This window comes from Epinephelus moara, chromosome 2 (genome assembly GCF_006386435.1).
Source record: "Epinephelus moara isolate mb chromosome 2, YSFRI_EMoa_1.0, whole genome shotgun sequence".
NCBI classification, from domain to species: domain Eukaryota; kingdom Metazoa; phylum Chordata; class Actinopteri; order Perciformes; family Serranidae; genus Epinephelus; species Epinephelus moara.
This window is the reverse complement of record NC_065507.1, coordinates 34,191,484-34,210,276: the sequence shown is the minus strand read 5'-3', so window position 1 is coordinate 34,210,276 and position 18,793 is coordinate 34,191,484. Positions and strand designations below refer to the sequence as shown.

General features: G+C 40.6%; 2 protein-coding genes across 5 annotated transcripts in view; one reads left to right on the top strand and one right to left on the bottom strand.

Moving 5' to 3' along the window:
• The first annotated feature begins 4,360 nt into the window (after window positions 1-4,360).
• On the top strand, window positions 4,361-12,246 carry ckmb (creatine kinase, muscle b). Its single transcript, XM_050064709.1, has 9 exons — window positions 4,361-4,514; window positions 6,060-6,172; window positions 6,475-6,571; window positions 7,081-7,235; window positions 8,285-8,417; window positions 9,001-9,172; window positions 9,761-9,884; window positions 10,712-10,901; window positions 11,674-12,246. Exons 2-9 carry the CDS (start codon window positions 6,080-6,082, stop codon window positions 11,850-11,852), a joined length of 1,143 nt encoding a protein of 380 aa, XP_049920666.1. The 5' UTR covers window positions 4,361-4,514; window positions 6,060-6,079; the 3' UTR covers window positions 11,853-12,246.
• Window positions 12,247-12,589: 343 nt separating this feature from the next.
• mark4b (MAP/microtubule affinity-regulating kinase 4b) overlaps window positions 12,590-18,793 on the bottom strand; it is a 72,089-nt gene continuing 65,885 nt past the window's right edge. For 2 of the 4 annotated variants that reach the window (XM_050064596.1, XM_050064566.1), the window contains one exon: window positions 12,590-17,476. In XM_050064596.1, the coding sequence (XP_049920553.1) occupies window positions 17,143-17,476 (334 nt within the window). In that variant the 3' untranslated portion in view covers window positions 12,590-17,142. The remainder of the gene's footprint in view (window positions 17,477-18,793) is intronic. The other 2 variants (XM_050064575.1, XM_050064585.1) reach the window with 2 other exon arrangements.

The window sequence follows — 18,793 nt, the reverse complement described above, 5'->3', positions numbered from 1 at the left end:
GAATGGGCAAAAGACACACAGCACATTTCATACTTCAGTCAGCGTAACCTTTGAGTTTTATTGATGGGAGTTTGTGGAAAAGGAAGTAGTCAAGTCTAAAACTGTTCTTTTATATGTGATATAAACTCAATACACAAATTTAGGCTGCAGTGTCCTTGATAGTAGTACACAGCTACTGATGTCACACATAAAATGTACAAATGTTTTCAGGACAAAGCTTAAATCTGTGTCTACCTGACATATCTTTTACTTTATAGTGTTAATTAGTGATAACTATCTACAAGTTATGTGCATGTGATTGCTTATATTATTTTGGGTACACTCTGTGACTGATTATTACGGTAATGCTTGGGTATGTGTGTTTCATTCATATGCAACTGTGTTCACAGTGGGTGAGCAACATGCTGCAACATGGAGAAAGATAAATTTAGAAAGTCATGTCTGCGGATGGTCGGGCTACAGCTGTGAAACTGGAGCTGAGCAGAGTGTTGATTCGGACCAAAGGAGCTGAGACTCTCTAAATTCCTACACTCGTGAACACAACAGCTATTGATCTAGCAAGTTTATCACATATTTTAAGTAAAGTTGAGGGATATCCATCATTAGACTTGAAATAGGCACATTGACAAGTTTAGAAACTGGCAGTGGTCATTTGGTAGATAGAGTTGATGATCATCAGCATAGCATGTAAAAAACAGATTTTCAAATAATGGCTCAGTTGTAGACAGAGAGTACTGGGGCCTGAAGTTCAGTTCAGGATTAAGGGTATTGTGCATAATTTCATGGATACCCACAAATGTAGCACTTACAATGCTGGAAATCCCTGCACACATATACAGGGATGTCTAATAATGCCAGTGTTTGCTTGTTGTGGAATGCGGCCCGTGGGCGGACTCGCCAGATGGACTGACTTCCAACCCCTGGACAATATGCATGGTGCACTCTCTGTATCTCTCGCTACAAGGCTACGAGCCTCCCCTACGGTTGCAGCATCTTTCGGTAGCATACACAGACAGATTTCAATTATGTTAACTTGAAGGCAAACAAGCATGATGGATCGCTGGTTGAAATGTAGATTTACGCACAGAAAAAAAACACTGGAACCCAAAAAGGACTAGCGCAAACGGCAGTGCCAGTGATGTCAACGTTAACAAGGGTAATCCTCAGGGTCCTCAGACAGGTAACAGTAACGTTACTATAGTGAAGCAGCAGTCCAAAGACATGTTTCGGGCTAACTTAATAACTTAATAACGGTCAAATTAGTTGCTCGATTTGTAAAATGTACTATTCACCAGCAGGTTACAAAAATGTCACCTTCAATTCGCTACTCAGATGGCGTGTCTCATACAGCAGGGAAAGAATATAGCATGAAAATGAAAGCGAGGAGGGAGCCACCAAAAGAGAGTGGTGGAAGAAGTATTTAGATCTTTTACTTTAGTAAAAATAGTAATACAACAGTATAGAAATACTAGCCCTGCGTTCAAAAGAACAGAATGAATAGCATCAAGAACATAGTCAAAGAACAAAAAATATAAGTACTGATTAAGCAGAATTTCATGATATTAAATAGGCTACTGTATTATTGAATTATAATTATTGATGCATTTTTATGAGCATCACTCTAGTTTTGTGGTTATTCACCAGACAGCATTCTCCCCAAAATTATTTATAGATTGACTTTTGCACTGACGAGCTTGTCTGTCTATATTTTACCACTATGTATTATTGTTATTCATTTTTCTTATTTAGTTGTGCTAAGGTTGTGGGTGGGTTGAGCGGCCAATTGATTTTCTTTTAAATTCCAAGAAATATTTGTTAAAAAAAACAGTAGAAGTGTTATTAAAGGCTGTCATGAAATCTGTATAATAAACATCTGACTTCTCTTCTCTGTTGTGTTTTGGGGAAACCTGCATCTTATGTGAAACTGATGTCTGCGTCACAGTGTCTCTCAGCTCCACCCCGCTATTTCTACTTTGTCACATGATGTGCATTTGATTTAATATCTGTCTGCGGGTAGATTACTCAGGTCTATCACATTACCAGTATGGGGTAATGATGCTGGCACTCATACAGTACAGAGCTGGACTCAGGGTTTCACGATTAACAGTGTTTGATTAGTAGGGTAGAACTTTCTGTGAGCACAGGCTTGACTAATGGCCTTTTGCATTGGATAAAAAGTGATACTAACCCAAAACACATCAGGAAGGATATTTAAAATGATAAACATTGCTGTTCAAAAGTTACAAATAGTTGTAATTTTGTATGAAGGGTTTGTTTTGTACACGGAGAACAAAATGCTGTACAACTGTTCAACCACACTGAGAACTGAAAGAGACAAAGCTCCCTCTGAGCAACAGCTGCATAATAACAGAAGAAATCAGCAGTCATTGCTAAAAGAAACTGAAAGGTTAGCATCAAAATGTGTAAAGATTTAAAAAGGAAAATCTTCCTGTTTCAGTGTCATGTGCACAATACTGTCTATAACGAGCTGGAGTTAACAGGCAACATGTTTCTTTTGCAAAGCTCCTCTTCAAACTTCACAATAGAAACACTGTTGGAATATCAGCTGAACATACTATGGACTGACTAATCATAGCTTAAACCTCTTCAATCTGACCACTGAGTCGACTGGAGAAAGCCCAAAGAAAATACACTGACTCAACATTTAGAGATCTGTTCACTGCTGTTTTTATCTCTGTTTAAATAGTTATTATTGAAAGAAAGAAAAACATAAATATCACAGTATATGAAAAGTATATGAAACTAAAACTTCTGAGAAAAGCAAATGACACAGACTCACAACAGGCTGAGACAGCTGTGCACTCACAAATACTCACACATTTCATATGAATAACAACACACCAGAATTTACGTTTTCACTTCTCCGACTTGCCACATGTCAGTTTGAACAGCCTGCCACTATGCATCACCACATGACTTTCAACACAGGGAGCAGTAACACATATCTTAAACTCACACATGCAGACACCTCCACTTTGTAAATTGAGGTCAATGAAATCCAATCCATAATCTTGAATATTACGATGATGTAATCTGAGACGAACTCCTAAATATGATGACAGACAGAACTCCAGTTACTCTGCTTCATCAACTCACCGGAGGACACTTATGAAACATGGAGAAGAGATTCAGTACAGAACACATGCATGCATGCCTACAATCAGTGTCCAAACCATCAGAGCCACCTGCTCCTCTTAAACCGACCAGCTGAAAGCAGCTTGATCCCTTATCAACTTAAAGCTGCACACTGTCACCCTCTCCATTTAATCAAAATCATATTCAAACTATAGCAAAAATTATACAATAATATTTCAAATAATCAGCAGCATATTTGTTACTTTTATAGCAATCTTTAATGTACTTTCTTCTATTTCATGTTCTTCTAAATTTGCATCACTATTTTGTAAATACCAAACATGTGGATTACTGGAATATTCATTTAATTGCATGACGTTCTGATATTGCAACCAGACCACCAGAGGAAATATTGGGATTGTATGTTTCTGGAAACCACTGATACTTTACATTTGTATGTTTCATATTTAGCGGATATACGTTTCAATTTTCAGTTTTATGTTGTGACAATGTTGTGGCAAACATTTGGTTAGGTTTAGGCACAAAACCCTTTTGGTTAGGGTTAGGTCACGTTTTGGCTTAAGATACCCGGTTTGGTTGCCACAAACACAGCTGGAAAAGTCTTAGGCTCTTGTTAAAAAAAACAACCTGGTTTTGTTGTTTGTTGGTCTCAAACAGTGGTCTATCACTTGGCAGCCATTTCGCCTGGGCGTCACAACATCCACCAACCCCTCCTCCTCCTAATGAGAAACTCATATACTCATATGCATGTAATCTGAACTGCATTTCTTTAGAAACATTGATATGATACATATGAAATGTACAAATGTAACGATGATGAAACGTATGATGCCCACATTTAATTCTGGTGACTTGGCTGGATTTTGACATTCATACTCTTGATGTAATGTTGCTATTGTTCAAAGGTTTTAAGCTCCTTTTTACAGTTACTCTCTTTTTAAATCACTCTGGCAGGGTTATAACATTTGTCAGTGCTTACAACAGAGAGTTTCAATAAATCTAATTTCACCTGTTCAATAATGACTATGCATGCATTGAATCTATAAATGTATTAGGGTGCATGTGCATGTGTGCACTGCCTTCCAGCACTGTTCCGTCCTGCAGGCTCCTAGCAGCTACAAGCAGACAGGAGGTGAAAGGTTGGGCCAAGCGGCTGCAGCTGTCTCTCGTGTCGAGTGTTGTGTGATGTTCGTTCTTGCCTTTTAGAAACTCAACCAGGCACAGAAGACCCCCTGCAACCAATCAAATGAGGGGACTCCGAAGCAAGTTAGCCAATGGAGACAGAGGTCTGAGTATAAATGCTTAAGCCCATCACCTGGCAGAGTTGGGCAACCCCTACATTTGGTGGACAGGATCTGATCCCGGGATCTGTTACCTCTTTCTTTTCTCCTAAGCAGGTAAAAAAGCTAAATATTTAACAGCCTTTTTCATAAATCCAAGCGGAAAGATTGTGATGATTATTCTATATAAGTATGGACAAAAACCTCTCCCTGACCAAACCTCCTGACACCAAAATCGATCTAAGAGAAGGAAACATTTTTAACCAAATATCTGTCAGACAGATTCCACCATCTGTAAATTCTGGAGCATTTCTTGCATTTTTGTCTTGGATTCTTTTAAACTTTGTACATTTTTTCCTGATATGGAAACTACTAAAGTCTTCTCTGAACTGTTCTTCAATCAGTGCTCACAGTAGTGAGACATCTTTTCAAAAGACTTGCGATTGGTTTCTTGGATATGGGTAGCACTAGTCTGCTGATACAAGGATAGTTAAGTGTATGGCAGTAAAGTTTCACTCTAACAGTTGTGACTATCAGCTGTTGCTGACGCTAGCAGGGCAGACTTGACGTGCGTCTTCGAATAGTTTAGGAGTGCTTGATTTAGTCATGGAACTTGCAGAGCCATCTGTGAGGCATGCAATGCTTTGACCTTTCAGTGCACCAGGTGTCATCAATCAACTACAGCTCCAACAAATGACGCAGTTTTGACCTCTGTCTGTCGGAGAGTGAGATCAGCTATTTGTCTGTTTTGACTGATTCTGGAGCTGCGGCTCTGTATTTACATTTTTATCAAAGCTTTGTGTTTACGTACAAGATCAAGTTCCAAATTTGATGTGTGTGATTGTTGAGGTGGGAATTTATTTTGTCAAGAGGCTTTTTCAGTGCAATTAAAATGCAAAGGACACAATGACATTGTAAAAAAACATCTCAAGACAAACAAGGAAGGAGGTCAAACAGAACCATATGATCTATGTGTAGTTTTAAACATTTTGTGCTATTTTCAGTCTTTAAAACCTTTTTTATTGCTTGCTTCTGGTACCTTATGCACTTTCTCTGCTTTCCGTGCATTGTGGTGTAGCTTAGCCACTAAGTTTGCATTAGTCTGAAGTTGAATGGAGCGAGAGAGAAGAGAAAATCATTCCTGTAGCTTCCCACAGAGATGGGAGGGGTGCAGGACAACAGGGGGCACAGCCACACTATTAATAATCCTCGCTGTGAGGGGGAGACAGGTTGTGAGACAGTTGCAGAGGAAGGGCAGCATGTGGACAGAACAGCTGACACCCTCTCATTCTGTCTTTAACAAAGAGACAGAATGAGAAGGTTTCTCCTCTTCACCAGAAGACTCATAGACAAGGCACTTGAAACACTTGGAGAAATACCAGAAAAGGAAAATGGTATTCATCAGATCACTACACAATGAAGAAATATTATTTTGACCAATACATCTTGTAGCCATTTAAACTATGAAATTTCATTTTCAGGGCTACTTTTAAAAAATTCTTCTGATTTTAACACAATAAGGAAAAAAAATACCTGATTACTGCACAGACCTGAGTCTATGACATAACTCTCTTATATCACAGTCTCACTAAATGAGTCTACAAGCATTGCAGATTCTGAGAAAATAACACCCCCTCTCCTGTTTTTCTCGTTTCTCCTCAGGTGGAGTAAGAATTGCAGCCATGGCGAGGAATTGTCACAACGACCTCAAGATGAAGTTCTCCGTGGACGAGGAGTTCCCTGACCTGTCCCTGCACAACAACCACATGGCCAAGGTGCAAAATCTGCTCTGACATCATCTATGCATGGCCGCACAACCCAAAACACAGATCCTGCAACAGGCACCAATAAATTGCAGCATGATTGCTCTTTAGAAATACCTTACTTTTCTGTTCCAAAATGTACCTCAGATGAGACGAGTCACTTAAAACAAAACATTTTCCTTGTTGGTTTTGGAACCAGGAGGTTTTCTTAGTGCTAGTATACTTCACTGTCACGCAGCACATTTAAACAATCAAGGAGGAAGTCATGTGACTGTACAATCACTGACCTGCACTGGGTGTCATCTGCTATACAGGCGCTGACCAAGGACATCTATGGCAAGCTGAGAGGAAAGTCCACTCCCAGCGGCTACACCCTGGATGACGTCATCCAGACCGGTGTTGACAACCCTGGTAAGAAGGAGCAAGATATCAGCATTAAAACGCACCATGGCTATCCCAAAGATAGGGATAGACATGAATTAACTGAAGCAAAGACTGTATATAGCCAAATATGAGTTCTGATTATGTATTGTTAGGATTATAGATTGCAGCTTAACTTGGCAAAGCTAGCATCCATCAGGACTTTTTATTTATTTTTTGGGATCAGGGATAAATTTCTGTTCTGCCCAGTTAGTTATGTCCAGGAATTTCTTGTCACGCAGTGGTGCAGGGTGTAGTGAGGTGCTGATCACTGGAAGTAGACTTGAAGGCAAGAAAAGAGTTGCACATTCTGGCTCCATATGCAATTTGTCTTTCATTCAGTAAAACAAGAGAAAGGCACATGGCCCAAGGGTGTGCAACACTTTTATCCCACCCAGAAGGACAGGAGGACATATCAGTATCCCTCCATACATACAGTCTTTAAAGTTGAACTAACCAGCAATGTTACCAACCTCTTCATCTTCCCTCTTGTCCCCAAGGTCACCCCTTCATCATGACCGTGGGCTGTGTTGCCGGTGATGAGGAGTCCTATGAGGTCTTCAAGGATCTGCTGGACCCCGTCATCTCCGACCGTCATGGTGGATACAAGCCCACCGACAAGCACAAGACCGACCTGAACTTCGAGAACCTGAAGGTGAGCAGTCATGATGGCATTGTTATAGATGAGCACAGCTTTAAGGAGGAAGGATAATTGGCAAGCTGCCACACCAAAAATAAAGGTCTGTAATTTTTTTATTGTGCAAAACAAATTATTGGTTACTTTTATGGCCACATCAATTCAAGGTTAAGTTCACTTACTAGCAGTGGTGGTAGAAGTGCTCGTATCTTAAGGGATACTTTGCCAGTTTTTCAGCTAGACTTGTATCCTAATAATGTGAGTAGTAAGTGTAAATACATTATGGTATGGGAACAAGAAGCGGACGCCATAATGTTTACTGTACTTTATAACAGAGGCTGAAAAACTCTAATCAAACAGTAAAACTATGCAGTGCTAATCAAACATGAACCAAGATTCTGTTTGTGATTCGTGCAACTGTAATTTGAGATTGATTGTTACCAGCCAGCCTCCATATTGTTTCCTGTGTCAAAAGGTCAAAATGGCATAGATGGGTCACGTCACCCACCAGCGGCAGCGTTTATTGGTCAGGTGTGGCGCAGTGCATTCTGGTAGTTGTAGGTTTTCTACTACTCAAGCAAAAGCAAATGCCACAGCCCCTTTCCTTTATTTTCTCTGGTCATGTAGGTCAAGGTGGAGCTCATTTTACTGATGTTATACACTGCTGGGTATTATTAATCTATAATAATACATCATCATTTATTAGTTTATGTATATATTGTAATCTGAATCTGTAAAGTAACTAAAGTTATCAGACAAATGTAGTGCTGTAAAAAAGTGTATGCTAGGAGAAGCATAAAGTGGAAATACTTAAGTAAAGTACAAGTACCTCATAAATGTACTTAAGTACACTATGTGAGTAAATGCACTTAGTTGCTTTTTACCACTGCAAGCTATAATATATTTATACCTACTTATAACTCACTTAAGTAAACTGTCTATCACTTCTAAAGTTTTTTTTAAAAGTATATGAAGCCATCGACTTTGTAGTAAGAGGTAAAAAACAATAGCTGTAATACAATAATAATGCCTCTGTTGTGTATTTCTGTCCTGCCTTCGTCTCTCAGGGTGGTGATGACCTGGACCCCAACTATGTGCTGTCCAGCCGTGTTCGTACTGGCCGCAGCATCAAGGGATTCACCCTGCCCCCCCACAACAGCCGTGGAGAGCGCAGAGCCATTCAGAAGCTGTCCATTGAGGGTGAATGTCAAACTAACAGTGGCTGAATGTAACTAAGTGTATTTACTCAAGTACTGTATGTAAGCACAGATTTGAGGAATCTGTACTTGAGTCTTGTCTTTTTGTTTTACTTTATATTTCTACTCGACTACATCATGGGGGAAATTTTGTTCTTTCTGCCCCACTACATTTATCCGACAGCTTTAGTTACTTTACAAATTAAGATTTTTTTTTTTTTGCTCACAAAACTTACAAATAGCTTCTAGAATATCAAGCGTTGTTCTTCATGAAACTACCCAACAGTTTATACAAGTAAACTGGCAGCCATTTTATTATTTGTTAAAATCAGTTTTTCATGCAAAGAAAGAAAGAAAGAAAGAAAGACCATTATGGTTCCAGCTTCACAAACAGTAAAACCCTGCTGTTATGTTAAGGAGTCATCTAATGATATTATATATAATAGTCACAGGGGGATATATACTACTTTCAGTACTTTAAGTACATATTCCTTATTATGCGTGGTCAGTGCAGGTCTTTTACTTATACTTACTTGTACTTGTAACTGTCAGAGACTGACTCCTGTCTTCGGTTCTCTCCTCTACAGCCCTGGCCAGCCTGGAGGGTGAGTTCAAGGGAAAGTACTATCCCCTGGACGGCATGACCGACGCTGAGCAGGAGCAGCTGATCGCTGATCACTTCCTGTTTGACAAGCCCGTGTCCCCCCTGCTGACCTGCGCTGGTATGGCCCGTGACTGGCCCGACGCCAGGGGCATCTGGTAAGAGACACACAGACACACAGAATGGAAATGAAACAAAAAAAGATTATAAATCGGACTTTTGCAAGGATTCCCCACTTTAGAAAGCGTAAAAAAAATCAGATATGTGCTGTGATCAACTGTAAAAGCAGCTTTTCTTTTCTGTTCCTATATAAACACATGATTACATACTCACTAAACAAAAGACCCCCTTCTAAGCTCCCATCTGCCCTCCACAAACCAACCTTTAAAACTCTCACCATCTGTCTCTTTTCCCACTGCCCCAATATGAAAATCCTGATTACTCCTGTTTTCAAACATCTGTTTAAGTGTGTCACGAATAACCAAAGCACAGTGTGCAGCTGCAGCATACACTGCTCCTTACAGTGGCTTGACATCCTGTAAATCCACCACCATGCAGCTCAGATTATTCACATTATCAGGGTTAGTGTGTTGTCTTATATCCTACAAATGTTAACTGTCATGTTTCTATGAGGGACTTTGAGGAACCAAATTGTATCCATGCATTATTGTGTCAAATTTCTGTCTCGCAATATTTTGTCCAATATGTATAAATCAAGTATAACTGAGCTGCTTTTCCTCCTCCAGGCACAACGACAACAAGACCTTCCTGGTCTGGGTGAATGAGGAGGATCATCTGCGTGTCATCTCCATGCAGCTGGGAGGCAACATGAAGGAGGTCTTCAGACGCTTCTGCGTCGGCCTGCAGAAGGTAAAAGACAAAAATGTGTATGCATTTTTATGCAGACTCATAATTCTGCACAATTCAGCTGGGAGTTAAAGCCAATTCATCCCCTGTAAACATAACGACTTTCTTTGGTTACATTCTCTGTGCTGTGAATATGTACAGGGTGTAGATATGAAACCTTTGTGCACAGACCTTTCATCTCTGGTGGAGGAAGTACTCAGATCTTGTACTAAAGTACTTATACCACATTGCAAAAAAGTTAAGCAAAAATCCTGCATTCAATATCTTAGCTATGTAAAAGTATAAAAGCCTCAAAATATGTTATGCAGAACGGTCCATTTCAGAATAATGTTTGTTATATAATTGAATTGTAGTTAGTGATGTATTTATGTGTTCATCACTTTAATGTTGCAGCTGGTAAAACTGCAGCTCATTTAATTACTTTATATACTGCCAGCTCACGGATTTTACCTCAGTGATGAACAAAGTTTGATCTTCATCTATAATAATTCAGCAATTTATTTTGTGATTATGTTCTGTATTAATAATCTGAATCAAAAAAGCGGAGTGTAGAGGAGTAAAAAGTACAATATTTGTTTCAGCGTTATAATGGAGTTTAAGTATAAAGCAGCAGAAATTGAAAATACTAACGTCAAGTACAAGTACCTGAAAATTAAACCTATGTAAATCTTCTTTGTTGCATTCCACCACCTTTCACGGCTGTTAACCTCATGATGTTGAATTTCTGTCTTCATGATCAACACCTATGTCTGATTAATATGTGGTGACATCTGTTTAGTTATATTTTAACCATCGTGCATTATTCCTCTACTTTCCTTGTCACTGGTCAGATTGAGGAGATCTTCAAGAAGCACAACCATGGCTTCATGTGGAACGAGCATCTGGGCTACATCCTGACCTGCCCCTCCAACCTGGGAACCGGCCTGCGCGGTGGTGTGCACGTCAAGCTGCCCAAGCTCAGCACACACGCCAAGTTTGAGGAGATTCTGACCAGGCTGCGTCTGCAGAAGCGTGGCACAGGTACTAATAAAAAAGGGACACAGAAGAGACCCGGGAGATGTAGTTTTAAATTTTACCCAGCAGCTGCTGAAAGGAGGTAAAAAGTTAACAGCAAAGTTAGCATTTATTGGAAAACCAATATTAGAAAATGTACCTGAAATACAAAGATAAAAAGAAGCTACTGAAAAACTAACAAAACTACTATTTTTAATTCAGGACATTAACTTCAGAATCTTCAGGTCAGCACTTCCTGTCTTATATAGGGCCTACACTGTTTTGTATAATTAGCGAGATACATTGGTTAGTCAGGCAGCGATATTCAGTCAGTGTCACTACAGTCTCAGGGTCTTTTTTGGGGATATCAAGTATGTTTATGCATAATACTGAATGGGCCTACTGGGGACAGGACCAGGGGAGCCCAAAGTGTCAGGAGCCCCCCTTGCCTTCACCTGTAAAATGTCACTCAAAGAGACACGTACCAAGCAGGAAGAGACTTAAAATGACCATGAAGAAACATAAAACAGCTTCAGAGAGACACAGAGACCCGCAACATCTAAGATAAGGGGCAAGAAAACCGCAAAGAAACACAAAATGACTACGAGATGCAAAATAGCTGCTAAGATACACAAAGTGACGACAAAGAGATGCAAAATGGTTGCAAAAAGACACAAACTGACTACAAAGAGATGCAAAACAGCTTCAAAGAGACAAAAGATACTCACAAGACCTACAAAAAGGAGAAGTGCTTGTGGTACAAAGAGGACTCACTCTGCTCCGGTTTTTCTCCCTCCAGGTGGTGTGGACACAGCCTCCGTGGGTGGTGTGTTCGACATCTCCAACGCTGACCGTCTGGGCTCCTCCGAGGTCGACCAGGTCCAGCTGGTGGTTGACGGTGTCAAGCTGATGATTGAGATGGAGAAGAAGCTCGAGAAGGGAGAGTCTATTGATGGCATGATCCCCGCCCAGAAGTAAAGAGGACAGACAACCAATGACTGAATGACTGTCTGTGTTTTTTTTTTTTTTACATTATAAAAAATGAACGAGTAGCCTTGTTGTAAAGTTATTTTACTGGTTTCGGCCAACTGGCTACTTCCTGCTTACTTCTTTCCATCAAGAAGACACTCCACTTTTCTCTCTACTACTTCCTTTCTTTCTTACTTCTGCTAACTCATCTTTTCCTTTCCTGCTTCTTCTTTGGTTTCCAATTACCTGTCACTTTAAACATCTTTCCCCATCTTCTTTGTAACATCCTGGGATCAATCCATGCATAGTCTGGTCATGGCTATGTATACGCACCGAAATAAAAAATTTTTTTGGTTGTAAATTATATCTGGACAATTAAACTATGCCCCATGTAACAATCAAACCGTCTCTCTCATGTTTTCTTTAAACACATGGATTTTGCATCATCATTTTTCATAACAGATTACCACTGATATGCACTCACACGAAATGAATGTGGACACAAGTTAACAAAATCTAAAAAACTTAATTTTAGTGTTCACTGGACACACACACACACTCACACACATCATACAGCAATTCATCTATAACACACAGAAACTGGTGGGATTCCACGTCAGACACATTAAATCTATATCTGATGAAAATAAGAGACATAAAATATGAAAGAGGTTGAAAGTCTTTATTTTTGTGTCACACATTATTTCCTAGGAGACATGCAGGATTGCAGGTCGATCATTTCCGTATTTTTAGCCCATAACTTAAGTTTTCTTGATAACAGCAACAGCTTCAAACACACTATACAACAGAACTGTAGCCTTAAAGCGTGGCCCTAACTGTATCTACAGAACAGGTTCAGAGAGCGAGGCCCAGTTGTACACAAAAAGAAAATTGCAAAAACTAGCCCTAAATCACAGCTTCACATTTTCAGACAGTGGTGGATACCTGCTGCGGCTGAAATCTCCCATTAAACAGATACATTTCTGCAGACCTTACAGCCGTAAAGATCAGAAATCTATCTTTCCTTTTACATATCAGTGTTTTGTAAGTTGCTGCATACTTTAGAAGTACAAGTTATAATTGCTTGGCTTTATAGAGTTACAATACAAGTACAACAACCTTTTGATTTTGGAGTCGTCAGTGTCTTCACATAATCAATGGAGCGCTCAGTGTGTGTGTTTTTGTTGAATCTTGGTCACTTTGTTCTGTAATGAGCAGCAAAGTGATTTTATAGATGAAGAATTTCTCAAAGGTCATTCATCTTAAACCACCGCCTCATCACGTTGTAACAGTCATACACCACTGACAGTAATACTGTAATCTGATTGGTCAACAGTCATACACGTCTCTGCAGTGCTGCAGCCTGATTGGTTGACATAGGGAAAAGTTTACTGTCTCTATAGATCAAAAGTGTTGCTGAGGTCAAGAACTTAGAATACATGTAATATTGGAGGAAAGAAAACTGTTAAAACTACAGTAGATCATTTCACAAAACAAGTTTTTGTCATATTTGCTACAACTCAAGTAGTACATGGGACAGATAATCTGTGGAGAAAAAAAAAATCAGGTTCCTCTGGCTCCTCCTGGTGTTCCTAATATGATTTGCAAGAATACGTTATGCCTGAACAAAAACAACCAATCAGAGCCAGGGGGAGTTACGCTCTGCAGCCCCCCTCCACCACACATGCTCTCTCAAGGCCCATATAAACTGTCTCTTCAAGGCCGGAATTTCATGTTGTTACAGTATGCTGTGCCGTTATGCCGTTCAAGGTACAGTCGCAAAATGGGGAGACAGAGTTGTCTCGCCTTTAAGCTGGCATCACAGGTACTAACCGCACCAGAGCGAGGTCTGTATAAACAAGACAGCCGACAGGAAGGGATCATGGACGGCACAGGTGTGGGGTTTTGATGACGTGTTAAGTGTGGGACTCACCACAGGAGAAAAGTAGCTGTTGGCGGTTAACCCAAACAAGAAGAACAGCAGCTGAAAATGTATGCAAACTGGGAACACAATGGAGGTCTGGGAGCTCCTTACCCTCCGACCACAGGAGCACTACGAGGAGCCAGACGAACATGAACTATTTTTTTTTTCTTTCAACAGATATTTCTCATTTACTACTGACAGGATACAGCTACAGTTTAAGTAAAGTGACAAAAAACTGCTGTAGCTTTAAACCTGAGAAAACTTCATGGAGACAGGTCGCCATTTTGGATAACTGTACCGCAGTTTTTTTATTAGGAGTTACATGTAAGCTCAGGAAGGAGGGCCATTGAGAATGTGAATTTTTCACTTCAGTGGGCTTTAAATGTGTGAGACAGTGTGATTTTTTTAAAAAACAATTTACAAAGGAACAATACAACTTAAAGTGGAAACGGACAACTTTTTAACTTTTAACCCTCTATCATTTCCAAGTGGTATTATTGATGGCATCACTGTCACAAAGACAACAGTTCTTCTTTCCATTTCCTTCAGAGCTCAGCAAATACCAGTTTCCACATTTACTTCGGTTGTTCCAGTGTCCGCCATTTCTACCACTGGGGATAATAACTGCAGAGAACTTACTCTTACTCTTTGGTAACAAAAGCGCTATCCTCTTCCTGTTTTGCTTAATGCACTTCCTTCGTGCTGTAAATTGAGCTGTCATTTTCCCGGGAGATCGTACCCACTGGCAGACAGAATTATATGGTAAAAGTGAGGCGTATAGGGAACCGGAACCAATCAAAACGCTTATACAATACAATCATTATTGTACAGCCATGACACTGTGCAACCATTTACTTCATAAGTGTCTATTTCCACTTTAATTTACAACTTTGCCAGTACAGTACGATGAAGTTGTGGCTAAAAAGCAAAAAAAAAAAAAAGTGCTTAATGAATTTTAAAAACATATCAGCAATACAAAAAAACTTAAAAATAAACCAAACAAGGAGCCCTGTTGAGTCGATGCTTCAAGTCTAGATTCTTGGCTTTGTGGCTATATTGCACTACATTTGAGGAAAGTGATGGCGGTGGTGTTCGAACAGACTGTGGTATTTTTAAGTGCTACCAGTAAAAACCATCTCCTCCATTTACTCTAAACCAATATAAGCTACTGTGGTCATGTGTTTTTAGATGAAGAGATCATTGAAAAAAATACTGAAAAAGCTTGAAAGTCAGCTTACAAAAAATGCACTGCCTTTACTGGGTTCAAATCTGTGGCTGCTTAACTTCCAACTGTTGGACATCCAACAAGAAAAAACGTTTGAGCCTCATGTCTGTATTGGCCTCGTGAGGAAAGGAGTGAGGATGTGTATTTTATTGTATCATACTGTGTTGACTTTCCATCACATCAGATAAAAACTGTGATCCTCAGAGTAAAAATCTGGGGACAGTCCATTGTTCTGACGGCCCAAAATTCCTAAGCCCCCAAGTCTGAAAAATGTCCCACTGGACTGAGAGCCCATTTCTCCAACAGCCCGTTATCCCAAAAACAAAAGCTCCTTTGCCACAAAAACCCGATTCTCCACAAATGCATACTCTGCAGTTAGACAACCTAGTCGCAAGAGGAAATGTTGGCCATTGACATTTCTGTAAACCACATATGTTACATTTGTACATTATTGTGCAGTGGACACGTTGGAACTTAACGTTTTTTCAACAATGTTGTGGTTAACATGTGGTTAACCAACAGCTATTGTTAGGAAAAGATCATGTTTTGGCTTAAAACACCCATGTTTGGTGGCACAAAACTTCTAGAAAATCAGGGATGGGTTGCTGAAAAATACCCAGGCTCAGTGGCTCAAGTGCCCCTGGGAAACGCTGTGGAGCGTCAGTAAAAACGCCAGGAGTGGGTGGCTCAAACGCTGCTAAACTGAAACTAACTGCAGAAAGTGTGTATTTTCGGAGAAATTGGATTTTAGAGCAATGGTCATTTGGTTTTGGGATAATGGGCTGTTGGAGAAATGGGCTTTCGATCAAATGGGACATTTTTCGACTCATGGGGCTTCAGAATTTTGGGACATCAGGACAATGGCATGGCACCAGAAAGCGATGCTACTTGGCCTGTAATCAGTACAACATCTGATTTGATGAACTTTTTATAATCAAATATTTAACCATTTTTGGTACAGATTTTATTCTTTCAGTTGTCTGAGCACTCAGTGAAAGCCTGCTCAGTGGAGGCCTCTCATGTAAAATAAATGTAAAGCAGCTTGTTTTTTATTCCTGCGCACATTCAACTTCAAATCAAGAACTCCTGTAAAATAAGTACAGGGCGAGCTGAGACATCCTGTTGTGTAATAAGAACTCAATCAAACCACAGTTCCTCATGGGGATCAATTTTTTCGTAGAAATAATCTCTACTTTGCACTTTAAAACCAACTTTTAAGTGACAAACACTGGGCGAAGTAGAGTATATGTAAGGCGCAGAGCATGCTCAAATGATCAGGTTATTGGCCAGCACCTGTATTATTAGGCAGCTTTGCTCCTCTGTAAGCAGCTCACCTGCCTGTTGTCAATACACAGTGGAGATAATGACAGCAGGCAGAGAAACATTTTACCAGAAAAGGTACAAACAAACATTAAAATCCCAACTGAACAATGAATGGGTGTTATCAATGGATGGGAAGAAAGGCTGTGATGCTTCACTCAGTCTGTCACAAGTCTCTGCATTTCTGCATGTCTCCCTCTAGAGGCCGGAGGTCGGACTGCAACCTCACTTCTGAAATATGTGACGTCTGCTTCTGAGAAATGACAACAGATGTCAAATTTCTGCCCATCTTAAAAGCATTAAAGAAAGAAAATAAACTTAATACACAAAAATTAAAAACATTTCTTTAAATAGCAGCTCTTTAAAAAGGAATGTCGACAACAAATATGATACAATAGGAATAACAATGTCAACAACAACAGTTTAGCAATCGCCATCATTCTCAGCAACACCATCCTCATCATCATCAAACATGACCACAAAAAAAAAAAAAAAAAAAAAACCTGACTCCATGGGCTCGTATAATATGGAGGTGGTGGCGTGTTTCAAGCAGGGGTTGTAGGTCACTGACAGCTCCAAGGTCAAGGGTCATCGTAAGTCTGCCGATGGCGGTCTATCCATGTCTGTGCATCCGTTTGTCTGGCTGTGATTGGTGGCATCAGAAGAGGAGGGTCCGTGGGGGAGGCGAGGCACCGCTAGCCGCATCGGATGAGGTGGAGCCCAGGGAGGAAGAGGAGGAGGTGATGGTTTTTTCCTTCTCCTCCTCCTCATCCCTTCTAATTCATCAGCCTGTCCTGTCTGTTATCAATCTGCCCCGCCTCCAGTCGCCCTCAGAGCTCCAGCTCCTTGGACACTTTGGTGGCGATGTCTCTAAAGGCTAACGGCGCCCCCCACAGACGCTTGAACCTTACACCGCTGCTCTGGCCCAGCCCGCTGGGCAGCTGGCAGACCTCGGCCTCAAAGGCCACGCGGGCGCCGGCTGCTCCGTGGGTGCAGGACAGGAGGAAAGGCCCGGCCAGGTGGACCTGGCAGCCGCAGCCTTGCGCTGCCTCACGCAACGCTAGCACCACCTCAGCCGGGTCTCGGGGGCTCCGCACCCTCACATCCCAGCCGCATCGGGGGGTCCGGGGCTCGGCCGCTTTCTGATGCCCAGATAGATGGCGACTGGAAGGGGAGGAGGAAGGGGCAATGCAAACAGAGAATGGAGGAGAAAATGTAGAAAAAAAGGTTGGTGTGGGATGTTTATAGGAGGAGGGTTGGAGGAGTTAAAGGTTTAGATGATGAAAAATAAAGGAGGAGGAGAGGAGCGAGGACAGATGATCAGATATGAATGTAGGAGCATGAAGTTAAGAGTGAATGGGAATGGATATAAGGGTTTTTTAATTTAAGTGAAATGGACGTGTGGTGGAAGTGAAAGTGTGGTTGTATGAATGTGAATGTATGAGTGGTTAGGGGAAGGGGGAGGAGAAGAAAAAAAATTAATATCACATCATGGATTTTTACATCTCTACATAACAATCTGGGTCACTGAAAGGTAAATGTGTATTTTCTATTCTAACAACATTTCTTACTCTACAGTGAATGTACAACACCAAAGGGATTTGCAAATCAAACCCACCTCTAAATTAACTGCCTATTGAGGGATTTGGGAAATGATGAAACATTTATTTTGTTTATAAATGTGAGCTTATGATCAAATATATCTAGTTAATTACATACTACGCAGATAAATTCACACTTAAAGTGATAGTTGGGGTCTTTTCAAGTGGGGTTGTATGTCTTACCCACAGTCAGTGTATAATCTACAGCAGATGATGATTGGCATGCCTACAGTTTGCAGCAGACAGAAGCGCTGACATGGAAACTAAGCAATGTACTGCTGTGGACGGGGGCAGCAGCAAAATGTATTTTTGCCACCTAAAAGAAGTCCCACTTTAAAAAACATAAATATCAGTTTAACTGGATGCTATATTTAGAATATTTCCACTGCTTTACCTTGCCTTCAGACAGCATTTTTAGACAGATAACTGAGGCTGTTGCGTCACTTTCTTCAAAGCCAGACTCCATTGAGAAAAATAGTCATTTAACATTACTGTCCACAGGAGCTGCTGGTCTACTGCTCCCTCGTTCAGGTATTATATTTGTGTTATGGTGTGACTTTGGCATTTGAAGGGGTCAGTTCAGCTTCACCAAAGTCACCATAAACACAAACTTACTAAGTGATCAAGACAACAGTAGAAAAGCAGCTCCTGAGTTCAGCAAGGTTAAAATTACTGTTCTTGTCAATGAAGTCTGGTGGCTTTGTCAAGAGCAAAAATGTGGATCTTAAGACGGTGACAGCTTCCCCATTGGAATGGGTTCTCTGATAGAAAGGTGAAGCAGTGAAAATACTCTCGGAATAGTGTACAATTAAACTGTCAAAGATCTTTTCATCTTCCGTGTCAGTATCGCTGAAGCCTCTCCAAAGTGGGGGCGTTTCGA

What these genes read in the sequence shown, in the direction of transcription:
- ckmb (XM_050064709.1), top strand. Translation starts at nt 6,080, where the DNA reads ATGGCGAGGAATTGTCACAACGACCTCAAGATGAAGTTCTCCGTGGAC. An exon ending in CCCGACGCCAGGGGCATCTG is followed by an intron (nt 9,173 to 9,760) that starts GTAAGAGACACA and finishes TTCCTCCTCCAG; the next exon opens with GCACAACGACAACAAGACCT. An exon ending in TCTGCAGAAGCGTGGCACAG is followed by an intron (nt 10,902 to 11,673) that starts GTACTAATAAAA and finishes TTCTCCCTCCAG; the next exon opens with GTGGTGTGGACACAGCCTCC.